Genomic DNA, 18610 nt, shown 5'->3' with positions numbered 1-18610 from the left:
CTGCTGTGTACACTCAGAAATAGGCTGTTTACACAGAGAATGCAATGATAACATGGAGATCTCCTTCTTGGGCCTGATCCAGGCCCAGCACCCACTCGCCCCTCCAGCACAAAGCTCCTTGACTTGTCTTTCCCACTTGGCTATTTGCCCATTCAAAGGGGCTACGTCCATCTCTCTTCCCAAACACCACGGGACAGCTCAGGGAAGCCCACCAAGCCCTTTGCATGATCCAAGGCCCCAGCATTCCCTGCAAACCAGACAGCAAAGCTCCATGTGCCGAGCGTGCAGCGTCGCACACAAGCGCCAAAGAGCCAGCGGCGATTCCTCCCAATTAAACCTCACCAACCTGACCCAAGAGGTCTGGTCAGCCAGGCAAGCCACAGCCAGCCTGAGTGCTCCTAATTCTCCCCCTTCCAACTCTGAAAGATACACTAATTAATTAGGATCCACCCAAACGAAACAGTTGGCTCCACAGTGCTGCGTGGAGCAGCTTGCAGCAAACTCTAATTGTGGCACTGGCATCTATTAGTGAGAAAGGGACTCATCCTGCTTTGTCTGCACTGCTCCAACTTGGGCTTTTGCTTTAGGCTTAGATTTAGGTTAGGCTTAAGTTTAAGAACAGCTTCAGCCCAGCCAGCACCCACCCACAGAGAGGGGTCACCCACTGCAAGAGCCGCATTGGTGGGAGATCCTGTCCAGAAAACCTGCCTAAAACAGGCAGAGAAGGGCCAGGTTGGCACTGCCCTCGCAGGCAGGGCAGGGCAGGAGCGATCCTGTCTCCCTGACTCATCCATACCTGATTCAGGTAAGCCCTGAAAGCCCATTTTTCCCACACCTACTTCCCACCAGGACACCTGCATGGCTCCATGCTGCAGCATTCCCTGGAATCCCACAGGGAGCACCCACACAGAGAAATACCCCTGAGGGATCATGATGCAGGAGGTGACCATCACAACAGCAGCATTTTGGGCCCAACATCCCCTCTGGATGGATCACAGCCTGTTGTTTGCCCAATGGCACCTCAGCAAGGATGAGAGTGTGCTGGTGAACACTCCAGGGAGGACAGGGATGGCAGCACCAGCCTCCCAGGAGAAGAAGGTGTCCATACACTACCACAACGTGCCCTGACAGCAACCCCTGGACAGAGGCCTTTAGCAGAAACACTTAAACATATTTATTTTTGAGAGCAGGGAGAACGGAGGCAGCAAGAGCACGTACCCTCATTTTATCTCCAAAGCACTCACAAGAAATTAACAGATCAATTGGGAGTCTTTTACAGGGCTGGTATTAATTTCCTCCCAGCTGTAAAAAGGAAATCAGAGACAAAAGACATTAAATGGACTTGCCCAAGTCCCCAAGTGAATGGTGTGAGAGCTGACGTGAGAAACCAGCAGCTCCCAATTTCCAGTCCAATGTTTAGATAACGTTTCTCCTTCACACCAGAAGGAAAGCCAAGGACACTCTGCAAGAAAAGCAGATATTAAGAAAGACCTAATTGCTAATAAAGACAGAGAGGCCCAGAGCGCCTTAGACTGTCACCCCATGGCTACAGCATGTCAAGTTGGGATGAAAACATGGAGTCAATTGGAGCAGAGATGGCTTGGGAGGCTTCAAAGCTCTCCTCCACCTCTCTGAAGCTCCAAGGCTGCCCCATGACAAGATGTTGCCAAACCCAACACTTTCCTCTGAGGTTTGAGAAACCAGTTCAGGTTTCATGCCCAAACCTCCAGTGACTCTGGGTGCTCTGGTAACCCCAATCCCTCCTGACTACATTCCTCTAACGGGCATGTTACACACAGAGCCACTCCCAAGCCACAGCCTGAGATTATCAAACCTGTTCAGAGCCTCCAGGCAAGCTCCACACACAGTTTTTCTAGGGTGGAACCACACAAATCTTTACCAACACATGGCACTCACCCAGCAGGAGCTGGGCATGCAGGCACAGAGGCACACGGGGACAAACTGCCACCCAGATTTCTGCTGTTGCTGCTCCAAGACTCATTTCGACTTTTTCCCACCAGCTCTGGATGGGTGAACCCCACAGCCATGTCTGCAAGGCTGGGATCAACCTGGCTCAGCTCATTCACCCTGAAAAACTGAGTTTTCTATATGGCAACAGCATCCTCATCCAGGTTTATATCCTTCAAAATGATCAGAACAGTGGTAGGAGCTGGACTTGAGCATTTTGAGGAGGTTTAAGGTCTAGAAAAACTTCACCAGCTCCAGGGAAAGGGACAAGTTGCTAAACATAACTCCCTCTCATGAGCCACGCTCTTCCCAGATTCCTTCAGCTGCCGCAAGGCGCTGGATGCCTGGAATAGCTGGGTTAGGAGGGGTCAGCACCAGGGGATTTCTGGAATAAAATCCTCTCAGTTAACATCTGCATGGTGCAAAGGGAGCCTTCATGCTGTTTGAAGCAGATGGGGAAAGCTCTGCAGCAGAAGGGACTCAAGGTGATGTCAAGAGACAGCACCTGGTCATCCAAAATAAAGCTCCAGCCACTCTCCCAGCTCCCTGCCCTCACCACATGGCACAGCATTCAATTCCCAGTCCCTGCTGGCCCTTGAAGCCTTGGGAAGAGTCAAAGCTGAGCCAGCCCGAGGTGACCACAAACTCCCCAGGCAGAACGATGCCAATCACCTTTCCCAGGAAGGGCAGATTTCCTACCGGGAACACGGGCAGGAAAGACAAACAAAAGCTTTTCAGGAAATAACCTGCTGGTCTCCACTCGGACAGGAGGGAGGAGGTAATTGCAATCAGCACTGATTATTACCGGGCTTTGCAAGCCCAGACAAAGTGACACCACACTCAGCACACGCCACTGGTGAGTCCAGAGCCAGCTGAGCACTCGGCCACCGTCACTTCCCTGGCTTTGGGCAGCACACGGAGACCCCACCCTGGTGAGAGACCCCAGGGGATGGAGAGGCTTCCCAGTCAGACACCATTCCAGTCTTCCAGCCCCATCCACAGCCAGGATGCTACTTCATACAGATGCTCTCCCCTCCACACAGCAATTCAGACAGGAGAGGAGCCGTACCTTGCAAACTGCACCCCCAGGGACCAAGGCTGCTGTGGGAAAAGCATTCCCAAGGGAAACTGAGGCACTCACAGGGCTGGATACACCAGCTCTTCTCTTTAAATGCCTGTGTGTGCTTAACTTTGTGCCACTGGCACATCTGCTGTCAAATCTCCAGCAGTGGGGTGGGAAGCTGCCTTGTCTCCTAATCCATCATTAAGATTTAGCATGTCGTGACTCCTAAATGCAGAATAATTCCAGGCACTGGAAAAAATAAACCTCTGCCAAAAAGTGTCTGCCTCTGCAAATGTGTGTCTTGCAGGCCTGATGAAGAGAGGGGAATTATTTCCCCAGCAGCACCCTCTGTTAAGTGGAATTTCAGTGCTGTCCCCTCGAGGTCGATTGTGTTGCAACTTTGTGGAGACAAAGGCCATGGATGCTGTGATGTTTGTGAGTCACTCCTGGGCAACCCAAGGAAATGCACGTGCTCTCTCTCCTGATTACAAAAAGTACTTTGTATTCTCCAACTTTCTGCTCAAAACATCACCCCAACTTCAAACGAGCCTTTGGTCAGTCCTGCCCTTATCATACAGGTGGGTCAAGCTCTCCTGGGAAGGAACCCCAAGCCATGGGGTGATCATAGAATCATAGAATTGATTGGGTTGGAAAAGACCTCTGAGATCATCAAGTCCGACCCTTGGTCCAACTCCAGTCCCTTTACCAGATCATGGCACTCAGTGTCACGGCCAAGCTCAGCTGAAAAACCTCCAGGAATGGGGAATCCACCCCCTCTCTGGGCAGCCCATTCCAATCCCTGAGCACTCTCTCTGCAAAGAATTTTTTTCTGCTCTCCAACTTCAATTTCCCCTGGCAGAGCTTGAGCCCATCGTGCCCCCTTGTCCTGTTGCTGAGTGCCTGGGAGAAGAGACCAACCCCCACCTGGCCAGAACTTCCCTTCAGGTAGGGATGAACTACCTTTGATGTACCACCAAGTTTTTGTACCACCAAAGGTGACACACCACCAGATTAATTCTCACTGCTCCACTCCAAGCAAGGATCAAGCTTTGATCTTGCCTTTTCTGACAAACATGCAGCAATGAGTGTCCACGCCCATCTGCAGAGCTTTTAATTTTGCTTCTTCCTTCCCAAGCTGAGACACACGTGTTGTTCTGCCCCTGGAAAAGTGCAGAAGAACAAAATGTGACAAGACAGCCATCCCTCAATTAACACACAGCTGGAAGGTGTTGGAAAATCAGAGAGATAAGTGAGATATCAAGCACCATGCAGAATAGGTGGTGGTGGCAGAGCTTGCCTAAGGGGCTGTGAAGTGAGAGGATCAACCATCAATACTTGGGTCACCTCAAACCAGCCTCTGCTCCTCTGCTGTTCCCTTTGAAGCTGCCTGGCCCTAATTTCAAAACACTGAGGTTGTTATCAAACCTGCACCAGCAGCTTTGAGCCCCAACAGGGCAGAAGGAACTGCTGCTGATCCAGTCAGCCCAGTGAAGCCAGAGTGGGGATGAGGTGTTACCCAGCTCCAGCTCTGCTCCACAGGGCTGTGTTTTCAGAGTATTCCATGTGGATTTCAGTTTTTATTTGAACAAATTAGCCCTTGGGGACACAAAAGAGAAGCAAAAAAAAAAAAGAAATTAAGTGTTTACAAGGCAGCTGCAGTAATTCATCCTCATTATTGCTTTTCCTCTGTTGGTACCCACAGCTCCAATGATGCTCTAGCAAAGGACCAACTCCTGCATGACCCTGGGACAGGTTCTAGAGACCCCATCACCTCTGCAGTCCACAGCCAAAATCCAAGATTTACAGGAGGGAAAAGGGAAAGGATTATGTTAATGAAGTACTTATTTGCAAGCCTAATGAGTGTCTGGTTTATACAAGTGCCAGAGATGTCTGTCTCTCATCTGCAGAAGAGGGGCTGCAGATCCTCAGTGCCACAGGATTACTGTCACCCAAAGAATGATCCTCTGCCTTCCACCAACACCTGGTCTTCCCTTCTCCCATTTGTACTTCTCAAACTCCAAAGGACTCTAATTAGCTACATTTACATTAATTGCAGACAAAAGGCTTGTTCTCCACCACACTAATTCCCAAGGGAACTCCAGCACCTCTGGATATCATGGATAAGCTGTGGTTGGGTGCCTGGGTGATGTGGGAGGAAGGACATGAACCAACTATTGCCACATTCTGCTCCTACCCCACAAATCAAGGTCTCCTGGAGGCCTCCATGGGGGGAGAACTCCATGAAAGCCAGGCCTGCACCAGTCTGGGCTCTGGCTGCTGCAGAACTCTCAAGCCAACACCCACATCCCAGATTCCACCTGCAGCCTGTGTGGGAAGCCAACCCATTCCTGATTCCTGGCATCAGGTCTCCAAAACCTTCATTGATAAATGGGATGAAACAAAAGCTTCAGTGCCAGAGGGCCTTGAAGTCCAGAAGGTGCCACAGGCAAGAGGGTCTCTGCAGGGAGCAAAGCCATGGCTGCAAACAGAGTGTAATCCTGCCTTAATGGACATGAGGGCTCACCAGGGAGGAATGGACTGTGATTACAGACCTGTTCTGCTTTTCCCACTCCATCACCATCCCCTGTTTCACAGCAGGAACCTTTCAGTCTTTCAGCCCTAATTAATCTAATGGTTTTCTCAGATCCATGAAGGGAACAGTTTGGTTGTTTTTTAGCTCAAGCACCAGCAATGGGCAGAGCAGGGAGGAAAAAATAAATGCCATGGCTGTTCTTTCTGAGATGGCAAAGGAGAAAGGGAGCCAGAGCATGTGTTTGGATCATTCCCCAATAAGGAAGTGGGAATGCAACAAGTCTGCATTGGAAGAGGCTGTTTAAATTCATTATCATGACAATTTACACTTCTGTGGCACCAGCTGCATCAGTATTTCAAAATCCTTTCTGAACAGTTACTCGCCAAGCCCCAATTCCCCTGAACAGCCACCAGCTCCCCAAAACAAGCAGGGAAGTGTCTGGGGTGATCTCAGCCCACACACCACCACGTTATCTGCAGACAACACATGTGATAAGACAGCTTTTAAGACAAACATTTCCCTCCGGCTCAGCAAGGGAATCCACATCAACCAGTCCAGGATCCAGTCGGAACAGCCCTTCCCACCAGCCTTGCTTTGCCTGTGGCCATCGAGGGGAGCCAGCCTGGCACAGCCCTGCCTGGCACACAGGAGAAGCCAACCCTGGGGTGGCAGAAGGTGACACAGATAACCCCTGCCACTCTCATCCCACACACTTATTTCCAGCACGGGGCAAGGCACTCCTTGGAATGTTTCTTTGCCATCCCCTTTCCCAGCCTTGCAGGTGGCACCGACAGTGATGTGACCACACTGCTGGCTTTGCCCCGGGGTGTTTCTGCTGTGTCTGGTCTCAAGATCCGGTTCCTACATCCTGTGCCACCACCACAACAGGTTTCCTACCCTGCTTATCATCCCTCACCCAAAAAAATCTTCATGTTCTTCAACTCGCAGTGCTCTGTAAGACCTCAGGGTGGTCCCTCCAAAAGCCCTGGTTTCAGGGGAGGGGTGTGGGTTGCTAAAAACATTTTGAAAAGCACCCAAGTGCTTTAGCACTCAGATCCCGCTGCCAGCCGGCAGCTGCCAGCTTCTAAAAACATTTCTCTGGCAATTCTGGAATCATCCCTTCTGCCCCATGTGCAGGAGACACCTCACCATGGTGGGGAGCCTCTGTGAGGCTCCACCACCCCCCTTGCACCCATTGTGTTCTGCTCTTCTTCACACAGCTCCTATCACCGGCCTGCAGGCACCAAGAACTTCCTTAATCTTGTTCCTCCCCAGACACCAGCAGTGGTGGGGGGACAGCTGGGACTGGCCAAAGGCGACTGGCACTGCAGGAGTGGCACAGAGCACCCGAGCTGTGCTGGCACACGGGGCTGAGATGGGACACCAAACCACCCCCGAGCAGCAGCCTGTCCCCATGTGCTCACAGCTCTGGGCTGAGCACCAACCCTGTCCCCAGCTCGTTGTACAGCAGCCCTGGAGGGGATGTTCCTGCAAGCACCAGGTTGGTGCTGGCGGCAGTCAGGCGGTCTGGAGGGAGAGGGAACACCCCAGACACACGACAGAGCTGCAAAGGGGGAAGAAGAGACAGAGCAATGACTCAGTGGTTGCTACAGGCTCCAAGCCCGACCGGCAGCGCTCACGTCTGGCGCATCAGCAAGCAGAGCAGCTCAGCTGTGAAGTCGTGTCCTGCAGGACCCTCCACCACAGTCACCGGCATGGACATGCACGAAATCAAGTCCCCAGGTGCAGGGTCTGGCTGAGCTGGAGTTCATTTTGCCCATGGCAGCCCCCACAGGGCTGTATCTCAGTGACTGGAAGGGGGCTGATAACACCCCAGTGTTTTGGCTGTGCTGAGCAGGGCTCGCAGCATCAAGGCTGCCTCCAACATTTCCCCCTCACCAGTAGGCTGGGGATGGGCATGATCCTGGCAGGTATTGCCAGGACAGCTGCCCCAAACTGACTAAAGGGATATTCCATTCCACATAAAAGCCAGGACAAAAGAGGAAGGAGGTGGATCTTTGCTATTATGCCATTTGCCTTCCGGAGCAGCCACTACGCGTGTACTGAAGCCCCAGTTCCTGGGAAGTGGCTGGACATTGCCTGCTGATGGGAAGTAGAGAATAAATCTTTTGTTTCCCTTTGTTTCTGTAAATGACCTTTGCTTGTGCTTTATTAAACTGCCTTTATTTTCACCCAGGAGGTTTTTTCCATCCTAGTTTCTCATGTCCTATTCTGCTGAGGAGGAGAGTGATAGAGCAGCTTGGTGGGCACTGGGGTCACAGAATCCCAGAATGGTTTGGGTTGGAAGGGACCTTAAAGCCCATCTAGTCCAAACCCCTGCCATGGGCAGGGACACCTCCCACCAGCCCAGGTTGCTCCAAGCCCTGTCCAACCTGGTCTTGGACACTCCCAGGGATGGAGCAGCCACAGCTTCTCTGAACAACCTGTGCCAGGGCCTGCCCACCCTCACAGTAAATTATTTCTGTCTTAAATCCACTCTAAACCTTCCCTCTTCTAGTCTATAACCATTGCCCCTCATCCTGTCACTAAAGGCCCTGGACTGAAGTGTCTCTCTCTGTCATTCAGTTGGGAAGATGAACTCCCAGAAAAACCAAGTAGAGGTATCACCCAACTTTCAAAGTTTGGTCTCAAGATGTAAATTTTAGGTTACTTTCCAGCCAAGGTCAACCCACCACACCCCACCACGCACTTGAGCTGGTGGTGAAATGGCCAGGATGCTCCAAGGAGGCTGGGAAGCCATTTGGTGCACAGACAAACAGGACATGCCTTGATGGGAAGTCAGCTCCTGATGGAATATGATTGCTGAGTTTTTTGGCTTTAGAAGGAAGGGCCTGATGTGTTTTTGGGGACACATCAGCCCCAATTCTTCTCCAGGTTGGGTAAGACCTGGTGGCCCACCATAAAGCTCTACCCACCAGAGGCAGCAAGGGACTGCCACCCACAATCTCTGTTTACACTCCTGACTCACTCCTTCCTTTCCTCTAAAACATAAAAGTATTTACAGTCAAACTTGAATTCCCCTGAATGTCTCCAGGAGCCACATGACCCAAAAGGTCAATCCTCAGAGTCAGGAAACCAGATTCTTGTGCTAAGAAACCCCCCAACCCTTTCCAACCATTCCTTGGGCAAGGTATGGAGGAACCCAATACAATATCCCTGCAAAACCTTGGATACAGACACAGAGGGCTTCTGATGGGGATGTTTTATAAAGGTCTGACCTGCAGCAGTGCAACAGGTTGAGACAACAAGCCTCAGCCACACAGGTTTCTCCTGAGAAACTCAAGCCACCACCAAGTGTGGTTGTAGCTGTCCCTCAATCTCTTCTACCACATGATTATTAAGTAAAGCAGCCAGCACCAGCCTTCCCCTTCTCTACCAAGATTAACAAAGCAGGAACAGCCCAAGTCTGCAGGACATGGTGGGCTTACAAGTTACTCTGCCCCCAGTCAGGTGGGAAACTCTACAGGAACCAACATCCTCTGAGGCATTTTACAAAAACTACATCAAGAGGGGAAGGGCTCAACTCACACCTTGGGTTCCCCAAGCAAACTGGAAGTATGGGCTGCTGGAGAGAGGATAAATCACATGGAAGGGACAACACCTGGATGTGTTTAAGCCTTAATAGATGTCTAAAGTTTCAGGAGGAAGACAACGGGGAACTGAGCGATAGACAAGGGTCAGGTTGCACCTCCTGGCACAGGGAAGAGCCCTGTGAGCACTTCTGAGCTTCTCCACACGGCCACTCTGCACTGACCCAGGGGATGACACCCCAAAGCCATTCAGAGGGCTGAAGACTCCCAGTTTTGTAGCAACACATGGCTCAACCACCAGTTCCAACCCAGCAAGGAGGGCCCCAAAGCAGGGCAGGGGAAGTCAGGAGGTGCCAAGCTGTCATGCACAGCCCACACTGCAGGAATTTCCCGTCTCAGAGAAAAGATGTTTGTCCCTGGCACCTCAGAGTTTTGCAGGGTCACCCAGATGCATCAGCAAATGCACACTGGCAGGATGGGGGAAAGAGGAAGTGCTCTGAATTCCTGTTCTGCTTATCAACCCCCTCACCCTCTACATGGGAACTGGATGCTCCAAACCCTGCCTGGTTTAGGGAGCTCAGAGATGTGTGTTGCTCATCCTGCCACCCCAGTTTGTACTACACAGTAGTTCAGGGTTGTCTAAGAGCTATTTTGGGGTGGAAAAAAGCCTATTTTGCTGCTCCTGAACAACATCCTGTGATCCAGGGCAGGATAGACAAGCTTGGAGGTCACGAGTGGAGGGAGCTGTACCAGCAACCTGGGAACTACATGCCAAGACATCATGAACAAGGAACACTATCCCCCATCAAAACCCTGGGGAGGAGGCCAAGGAAAAGGATGTCCCAGGACAGCCCTGCTGCCAAAGCCCATGTCAGAGGTGCAGGTAAGGTAAGGTGTGGATTTGGGAACCAGCAGCATCCCTGGAGCTCTGCAGAGCTCCTTCCATTCCCAGGGACCCCTTGCCAAACGTGCAGGGTGGCCTCTCCCAAAATACACCCTTTAAAGGCGCAGAGTTGCATAATATTCGTAGCACCTCAGAACTCGCCGACAGAAATAACTTTTCCTGCAGCACCAACCAGCCCTAACTCCAGGCAAGGGCGGCAGGAACAGCTTCCCCCAGCGCCGGTGATGGAGGGAGGGTGCCCGTGGGAGGATGTCCCCGTGTCCCCCACCACGGATGTCCCCAGGGAGCCGCTTCCCGATGCCCATTCTGGTGTTTTCCAGAGGCGGTTTCCCAGGGCACACCCGGAGCAGGGCCGCAGGCCATTAGCCCCTCCTTTCTCCACCAGCTTCCGCACACAGATACTCCTGATTTCATCACTCTTTGCTCTCCGAGGCAGGAGCGCTGAAAGCGCAGTGCAACAGCCCCGCACGGCTCGCAGAGGTCGCTTAACATGCGCTGGGAGAGCCCTGGGAAAGGAGATTTCACGGGTGCAATCCCCGCCATGGAGAGGCACCTGCCAGCTGGACGTGCCTGAAATCATTCTGGGCAAAGCCAGGAAGGGATAAACCTTCTTGGATCCCACCCTGCCCTGACCACTCGTCTCCCAGACAAGCCTCAGGGTCTGAAGGGTTCGCACTCCTGCACCTACATATAAATGACCCAGGAGGGGTTGTGAAAATGGGGCTTTACCTGCCTATCCACAGTCACCGCAGGCTGGGAAGGGGATGGGGTATTTTTAGGAATAGCTGAGCTCCTCTCGGGGACCTCCAGACCGGGACACAGCACAGTTTACAACAGGCACCAGCTTAGGAAAGATCCCAAAGCAAGATTTCCCTGAGCAAGCCCTAGTGTTCCATCAGGAATGATGCTCTGAGTGTTACCAAAACACTGATGGTAACTGAGGAGCAAAGTTTAAAAAAAAAAAAAGCCAAAACACCCTCCTCACCCGCTCCAGGCAAACATTTCACCTGCCCTCTTGGCTTCATCACCACAGACAGGACCGGGGCCAGCTCAGCCCCTGCACTGCCAGGGGCCGGTGCCGGCGAGTGCGGAGCAGTTACATCACATCACAGCTTTGGGGTAATTCGGTTGGTATTGATCCAGCTGCAGAAGTTTGGAAAACACTTTGTCAACAACCCCCGCCCTGGCAGGCTGATGCTTTCCCAGGAGCAGGTGACTTTTTCCAGCCCTGCTGCCGTTATCCTTAATGCGGGAATGCTCCGGACGCTTTGCAGCAGGGGTTGCTGCCCACCCCGGTTTGCTGCGGAGAGGGAGGAAGGGGAGGCTGGAGCACCGGGAGATTTTTAAGTTGACTTCTCCAAGGTTACAAAAGGCGTCTGTAGTTGACATAGGAAGCAAACGAACCAGATGCTTCTTCCCTGAGTGTCAAAGCTAACCCGGTCCAAGCAGGGGATGGTTGCGGGTCAGTCAGGAGCATCTTCAGCCCTGCTGCTGGGCAGGGGAATGAGCAAGTCCGTGGGAGCAGAGGGGGCTGAGGTGCCACTGCCTGCCAGGCCCAGGGCAGAGACCCAAGGTCGTGGGGAGAGGGGTGCCCACCCTGGCCCAGTGGGCCTGGAGGTTTGTACAGGATGTGCAGGGGCATTTGACCAGGGATGTCTGGGGTGGTCTCACCCTGGGATGTTCTGGGGGTCCTCCTTAGGATGCCACAAAGGGTCCCTCCTTGGGATGCTCACAGGGGTCACTCCTTGGGATGCTCAGGGATGTCTGTCCAGTTCAGCTGGGAGGTCCCACCCTGGGATATTCAAGGCTTCTCTTCTTGGGATGCTCAAGGGGTCCTAACCCTGGAATGTTCCAGGGTCCATCCTTGGGATACCTGGGGGTGCCTGTCCCATTCAGCTGGGGGGGGTCTCACCCTGGGATGCTCTAGGGATCCATCCTTGGGATACCTGGGGGTGCCTGTCCCATTCAGCTGGGGGGGGTCTCACCCTGGGATGCTCTGGGGATCCATCCTTGGGATACCTGGGGGTGCCTGTCCCATTCAGCTGGGGGGGTCTCACCCTGGGATGCTCTGGGGATCCATCCTTGGGATACCTGGGGGTGCCTGCCCCATTCAGCCAGGGAGTCCTGCTCTGTGACGCTCCAGGGGTCCCTCCACAGCCCTCTTCCCATGCCCCCCCCACGCCGCTGCCCACCTACCCAGCTTCATGAGGCAGGCCAGGAGGATCCACAGGGAGATCTCGAAGGGGATGCGGACGTGCGTGTAGTCGATGCCCAGGACGGGGAAGGCTTTGCGGGGCTTGGCGTGCCCCTCTCCCGACCCGTTTGCGGGCTGCTCCTTGAGCGGGTGGATCACCTCGGGGGCCGCGGGGGGCGCGGGGGTGAAGCCCCCGATGTCGCCGGCGGGTAGCGGGGCGGGCTGGCCCGGCGACGGCTCGGAGGTCACCATGGGGTTGGCCTGCAAGCCCTGCCTGGGCAGCAGCGGCCCCAGCAACAGCAGCGCCCAGGGCAGGGCGCGCAGGGCCGCGGCGCCCATGGCGGCTCGGGGGGCCCGGGGGGATCCGGGGAAAGGAAAGGGGGCACCGGCGGCGGGGCCGCCGCGGCGGCGGCTCGGGCTGGAGCGGCCCCGCCGGGACCGGAGCGCAGCTGCGGCCGCCGCGGCGCCGGGCTCGGCCCAGCCCAGCGAGAGGAGCGGGCGGAGCGGGGCGGGGCGGGGGAGGAGGGAGGGACGGGAGGGGAGAGGGTGAGGGAGGGAGAGAGGGGAGAGGGTGAGGGAGGGAGAGAGGGGAGAGGGGTAAGGGAGAGGGGAGAGAGGGAAGGGAGGGAGAGGGGAGAGAGGGAAGGGGGAGAGAGAGGGGAGAGGGACGGGAGGGGAGAGGGTAAGGGGGGAAGAGAGGGGAAAGAGTGAGGGAGAGGAGAGGGGAGGGAAGCAGAAGGTGAGGGAGGGAGAGGGGAGAGGGGAGGGAGGGAAAGAGGAGGGAGAGGGTAAGAGGGGAGAGGGGAGAGGGGAGAGGGAGGGAAGGGAAGGGGAGAGGAGAGGGTAAGGGAGGGAGAGAGGGAGAGGGGTATTGGAGGGAGGGAGGGAGGGAGGGAGGGAGGGAGGGAGGGAGGGAGGGAGCAGAAAGGAAGGGGAGAGGGTAAGGGGGGAGAGAGGGAGAGGAAGGGTAGGGGAGAGGGTAAGGGGGGGGAGAGGGAGGGGGGAGTGGTGTGGGAGAGGGAGAGGAAGGAAAGGGGCCTGTAGGGGAAAGGGGAACAGAGAAGGGGAGAGGGAGGAGAAGGAACAGGGAGGGACAGGGGAAGGGGCAAGGGAGGGAGAGAGGGAAGGAGAGAGAGAGAGGGAGGCAGGGAGTGTAGGAGAGGGAAGGGAAGGAAAGGGGCCTGTAGGGGAAAGGGGGACAGAGAAGGGGAGAGGGGAGTTGAGGGTGTCGGTGGGAGAGGGAGAGGAAGGAAAAAGGGAGGACAGGGGAAGAGGTAAGGGAGGGATAGAGAGAGAGGAAGCGGAGAGCAAAGGAGGGGAAGGGGAGAGCAAAGGAGGGGTATATGGGAAAGGGGGGCAGGAATGGGGAGAGGAAAGTTGGGGGTGTAGGAGAAAGGGGGGCAGGAAAGGAGAGTGGAAATTTGGGTGTGTTGATGGGAGAGGGATGGGAAGGAAGTGGGGAACTGGGTGGGGGAAAAGGGGGACAGGGAGAGGGGTAAGGGAGGGAGAGAGGAGGGGGTGTATAGGGGAAAGAGGGGCAGGAATGGGGAGAGGGGAGTTGGGGGTGCTGATAGGAAAGGGAAAGGGAAAGGGGTGTGTGGATGGGGTGCAAAGGGCGTGTTACAGGGGATGAGAAGTGGGAGCCAAGGGAAAGGGGGTGCAGGGGGGTAAGAAAGGGAGAGGGGGAGCTGGGGGTGCTGGTGGGAGAGGGAGGAGAAGGGAAAGGGGGTGCATGGAGGGAGAAAGGAGAGCAGAAAATGGGGTGCAACAGAAAGGGATGTGGGGGAGCAGGAAAAGGGAGAGAGGGAGTTGGGGGTGCTGGTGGTAGAGGGAGGGGATGCTGTACAAAGTAGGGAGCAGAGAAGTGGGAGGGAGCAAAGGCAAGACTGGCACCGTGGGGAGGAAGCATGAGAAGGGGTGCAGAGAGACACGAGGGAGGTGCAGGAATAAAAGGCACCCCATTGCAAGGGTGGGGAGGTGCCAAGGAAAAGGAGGAAGACGGTGGGATCTGCGAGCTGGTCCCTGCTGCTGGAGGGGAGCAGTGGGGTGACACAGCACCACATCATGCCCAGCAGTGTGTGGGTGGCAGGGAGATGGGGGGGTGCACAGGGGGAACTCAGCTGGGGTTTGGGGGGCTGGCAGAGCACTCTGGGCTGTTGGGGAAAGCCAAGCAGCCACGTGCCTCCTCAGTGTTTGCTCCTGTGGTCTGCTTGTCAGTGGGGGCGGGAGAGCTCCGGGATGGGAGGATTTGGGGGGCACAGGGGCGTCTGGTGGGCTTTGGCTGCTATTCTGGCCCTACAGGGAGCTGTAACCCCATCTGTGCTTGCTGGTGCAGCTGTGCCCTTTGCCCTGGTCACCCTCCAGGTCTGAGTCACCAGGAAATCTGATAAGGCTCCAATAAAACCACTGGAGTAGCGTGGAGGGGGTTGCTTGGCACTGTGTGGCTGGGCTGAGCCACCCTGATTTCTTGGCTCTGCTCCCAACATCCTGAACGTCACGTGCGTGTGTGTGGTCAGAACAATCCAGACCAGCGGGAGTTTTGACCTGGTTTAGCTAAACTTTGGGAGCCCAGGGACCTTTTGGTAAAGATGCAGCCCCTAATCCTTGGGGGGCACTGTGTGGGGAAGGCACAGGCACTTTCCATGACATGTGGCAGCTAAACCTCGAGTTTGAAGGTTACACCTGCTGGTTTGCATGGGTTGCATTCTTGATTTAAGCTCTCAAAGTGCTGGTGCTTGGAAGGCTGCAGGGAATGCAGCCCTTCCCAGCAGGCAGGAGGGGAGCCCAGCAGCCCCTGCTGCAGATCCTCGTTGGAAATCATCCCCAAAATGTGACCCATCAATTAAAGCGAATCATCAGCCCCAGCAGGAACCAGCTAGGTGTGTCAATTCCTCTCTTCCGCTCAGTTATGTGCTGGATATTCAAATTAATCTGTTTTAGCAATTAGGCAAGAAATCCTGAAGCATTTCTCGTTTTGAAAGGGCTTAGTCATAACTGGGTGAGGAGCCTGAGCCGAGGCAATGCAGTTGGTACAGTTTGGGTTGAGGCAGGACTGTGCAATGAGAGACTCGCCGAGGCAAAACCACGGGGGCTGCTTTGTTTTCAGAAACAGTTCCTGGAAGCTAAAACAGGTACAATGTTCCTGTGAAATAACTGGGTCAGGTTTTTCTACCTCCTCGTGCCTGGATCCGTCGGCAAACAGGGTGGGCAGATGTTAATCCTCATTTACACTGCACAGGGAGGAAATCCAGGTAGACACCCAAAGGGAAGTGTGTGCTGAGGTTGTGCAGGGGATGGGCAGCCCATTTCATAGAATCACAGAATGGATTGGGTTGGAAAAGACCTCCGAGATCAGCAAGTCCAATCCTTGATCCAACCCCACTGTGATCACCAGCCCAGGGCACTCTGTGCCCTGGGCTGGTGATCACAGTGGGGTTGGATCAAGACATGGTGGATTCTCACTCAGTGCCACATCCATAGAATCACAGAATGGATTGGGTTGGAAAAGACCTCTGAGATCATCAACTCCAACCCTTGGTCCAACTCCAGTCCCTTTACCAGATCATGGCACTCAGTGCCACGGCCAAGCTCAGTTTAAAAACCTTCAGGGATGGGGAATCCACCCCCTCTCTGGGCAGCCCATTCCAATTCCTGAGCACTCTCTCTACTCACAGAAACCAGGACAGCAGCCCTTGCTGTGCACTGCTGGCTACAAGAATGTTTCTATACCCTTACAGTTCATTTCTATACCTGACCCAGCCCTTTCTTTCTCATCCTTGTGCATTTAGGATGAACTTGGCACCACTGCCTCTCTGTTTCCCCTTTTTCCTGTTCTCCCATCCCCACTTGCAACTCACAGTTGCCTGAGTGACGTGGGGGCAGGTCAGGCTTTCTCTCAAATTATTTTCTGTTTCTCTGATCTGCCCCAATAAACAGCAGAGCAGAAAGTAAAAGATGTGTGGGTTTTATCCCAACTGCTCTGCCCTGACCATTCCAACCTGGAGACAAATCCTAGTCCAGCTCCAGGTGCCTGCAGGACAAACCACGTTGCTTACAGAGTAAGATCCACGTCTGTGAACTTGTGCACTTGCACTCTGGGACATCCTAACTATGGCACAGGGTGTAAAATTGAATTTTATGTGCCTGTTGTGGGTGTTTTTTACACTGAGGTTTGTTTTCTTCTGTGTAGCACAGATTGAGGATGGAAAAGGAGTCAGATTTACTGAAAGTGTTAAAAATGCCTTCTGAATTAAATTGTTTTCCTTCAAACACTGTAAAAAGGGCAAGGCCAGCTCTCAGGCAGTTTTATTGCTTGCTCCCTGCAGCTTTCCTAGAAGTGAAAACCCACAGCCCCATTCCATGAGGATACTTTCCCAGGTGGTGCTTATCCTGCAGGAGAATACCTTGTTTCCATTCCCACTTTTCCAGTGCAGCAGGAAACTTCAGCTCTGACAGTCAGAACGAGCAAGTCCTCCTTGTCCCCAGCCCTGTTATTCCTGCCTGTCACCAGCTTGAAAAAGAAATCAGGCTCCTGTGCCCCAATTTTCTCTCCATCAACCAGAAAAAACTTCCATGTCAAGGGCATCCAAAGCCTGCCCGATTTTCTGTGTGGAGCTTTAGGTCCCCATGGGGATGGTCTCTGAGAAAAGAAGATAAAACCCTTTTGTAAGGATGGTGGTGACAGATCCCAATTATTATTTGTTTAATTGAAAGACTCTGGACCGATGCAGAGACAGCAATTAACAATTATCTTCTGTAAAGAACTTTGACAACAGCTGCATAAGTTAATGGGGTATGAGATGGAGACAAATCATTGCAGCTCTGTCATTTATGAGGCTGGAGGTGCAGGGGAGAGGCCTCAGACTTCCACATAATGTCTGGTTTAAGGGGCTTTTCCTCCTTCTGTTGGAATAAGGAAACAGCAATTTTCTTCCGTGGTGCAGCTGGGACTATCTGGGAGCCAGGGAATTAAGATCTAAATGAAAATTTATATTATTCATTACACTTTATTAATAGACTTTGGGGATGTTTAATTGTAAGAATAAATTACAGAGAGATGAGTGGGTAAGTTTTGATTTATTTTATACACATACACAGTTTTTGGGAGGGCTCATTGAGAGAGTTGGGACTAGAGGGGACACCAGCCTGTCCCCCCTGTCCCCAGGGCCAGCGAAGGGCAAGGCAAAGGGAAGGGTTTTGCAAACACTGCCACCCCCTGGCTCTTCCCACAGGAGCTTTTTTTTCCAAAAAATCCCCAGCTTTGTGAGCTGCTTCTCACACGCTTCACTTTTCCAGGTTGTGCTGCAAAGACCAAGCGCTGGGATGGGTTTTCTGCAGGGCCTTGGTCACAACTCTGCCTGTGGAATGGTCAGAGAATCACAGAATATCCTGAGGAGGCCCCCAAGGTGGTCAGAGGGATGGAGCAACACAGGTTTGGAATGGATATTGGGGAGAAATCCTTCCCTGGGAGGGTGGGCAGGCCCTGGCACAGGGTGCCCAGAGAAGCTGTGGCTGCCCCAGCCCTGGGAGTGTCCAAGGACAGGTTGGACAGGGCTTGGAGCAGCCTGGGAGAGTGGAATTAGATGGGCTTTAAGGTCCCTTCCAACCCAAACCGTGTGTGATTCTCCTGACCTGGAAGGGACCACCAGATTATCCAGTCCAGCTCCTGGCTCTGCACAGACACCCCAACAATCCCACCCTGTCCCTGTCCAAACTTTCCTGCAGCTCTGGCAGCCTTGGGGCCGTGCCCACTGCCCTGGGGAGCCTGGTCAGTGCCCACCACCCTCTGGGGGAAGAGCCTTTCCCTGAGATCCCTGACCCTGCCCTGGCACAGCTCCAGCTGTTCCCTCCTCACTGGTGACAGGGATCGGAGCTCTGCTTGGAAGGAATAAAATCACAGAATGGTTTCGGTTGGGAGGAACCTTCAGGACCATCTCATTCCACCCCCTGCCATGGGCAGGGACACCTTCCCCCAGCCCAGGTTGCTCCAAGCCCTGTCCAGCCTGGCCTTGGACACTTCCAGGGATGGGGCAGCCACAGACCCCAGTGAGGGCTCCCTTCAGCCTCCTGGGCGAACCAAGTGACCTCAGCCTATGGCTTCCCCTCCAGGCCCTTCACCATCCTCGCAGCCGAGCTCATACCTCGAGCTGAGGGAAGCTGAGGGGGTTCAGGGGGGCTTTAACCCCCCCAGGTTTGGGGAAGGGAAGGGAACGGGGAACCAGCGGCCATAACTCCTCTCTCCGTGACTACAACTCCCAGCAGCCCCTTCGCTGCCCGCCCCTCTACGCCGATTGGCGGATCCCTCAGGAAGCTCTTTCTCCCCTTCCCATTGGTTCAGCGAGCTGTCAATCTCGGCAGGGCTGGGCGCAGCGGAAGGGGCGGTATTCACGAACAGCGC

The 18610-nt window shown here is 54.1% G+C and overlaps 1 protein-coding gene across 1 annotated transcript in view; it reads right to left on the bottom strand.

Moving 5' to 3' along the window:
* SLC9A1 (solute carrier family 9 member A1) overlaps positions 1-12695 on the bottom strand; it is a 29797-nt gene extending 17102 nt beyond the window's left edge. Inside the window, exon 1 of the mRNA XM_071576806.1 lies at positions 12216-12695. Coding sequence (XP_071432907.1) covers positions 12216-12552 — 337 coding nt within the window. The 5' untranslated portion in view covers positions 12553-12695. The remainder of the gene's footprint in view (positions 1-12215) is intronic.
* Between the last annotated feature and the right edge of the window lie 5915 nt (positions 12696-18610).

Source organism: Pithys albifrons, chromosome 24 (assembly GCF_047495875.1).
Source record: "Pithys albifrons albifrons isolate INPA30051 chromosome 24, PitAlb_v1, whole genome shotgun sequence".
Classification (NCBI taxonomy): domain Eukaryota; kingdom Metazoa; phylum Chordata; class Aves; order Passeriformes; family Thamnophilidae; genus Pithys; species Pithys albifrons.
Note: the sequence above shows the minus strand (reverse complement) of the source record. Positions and strands in the feature narration are given on the sequence as shown.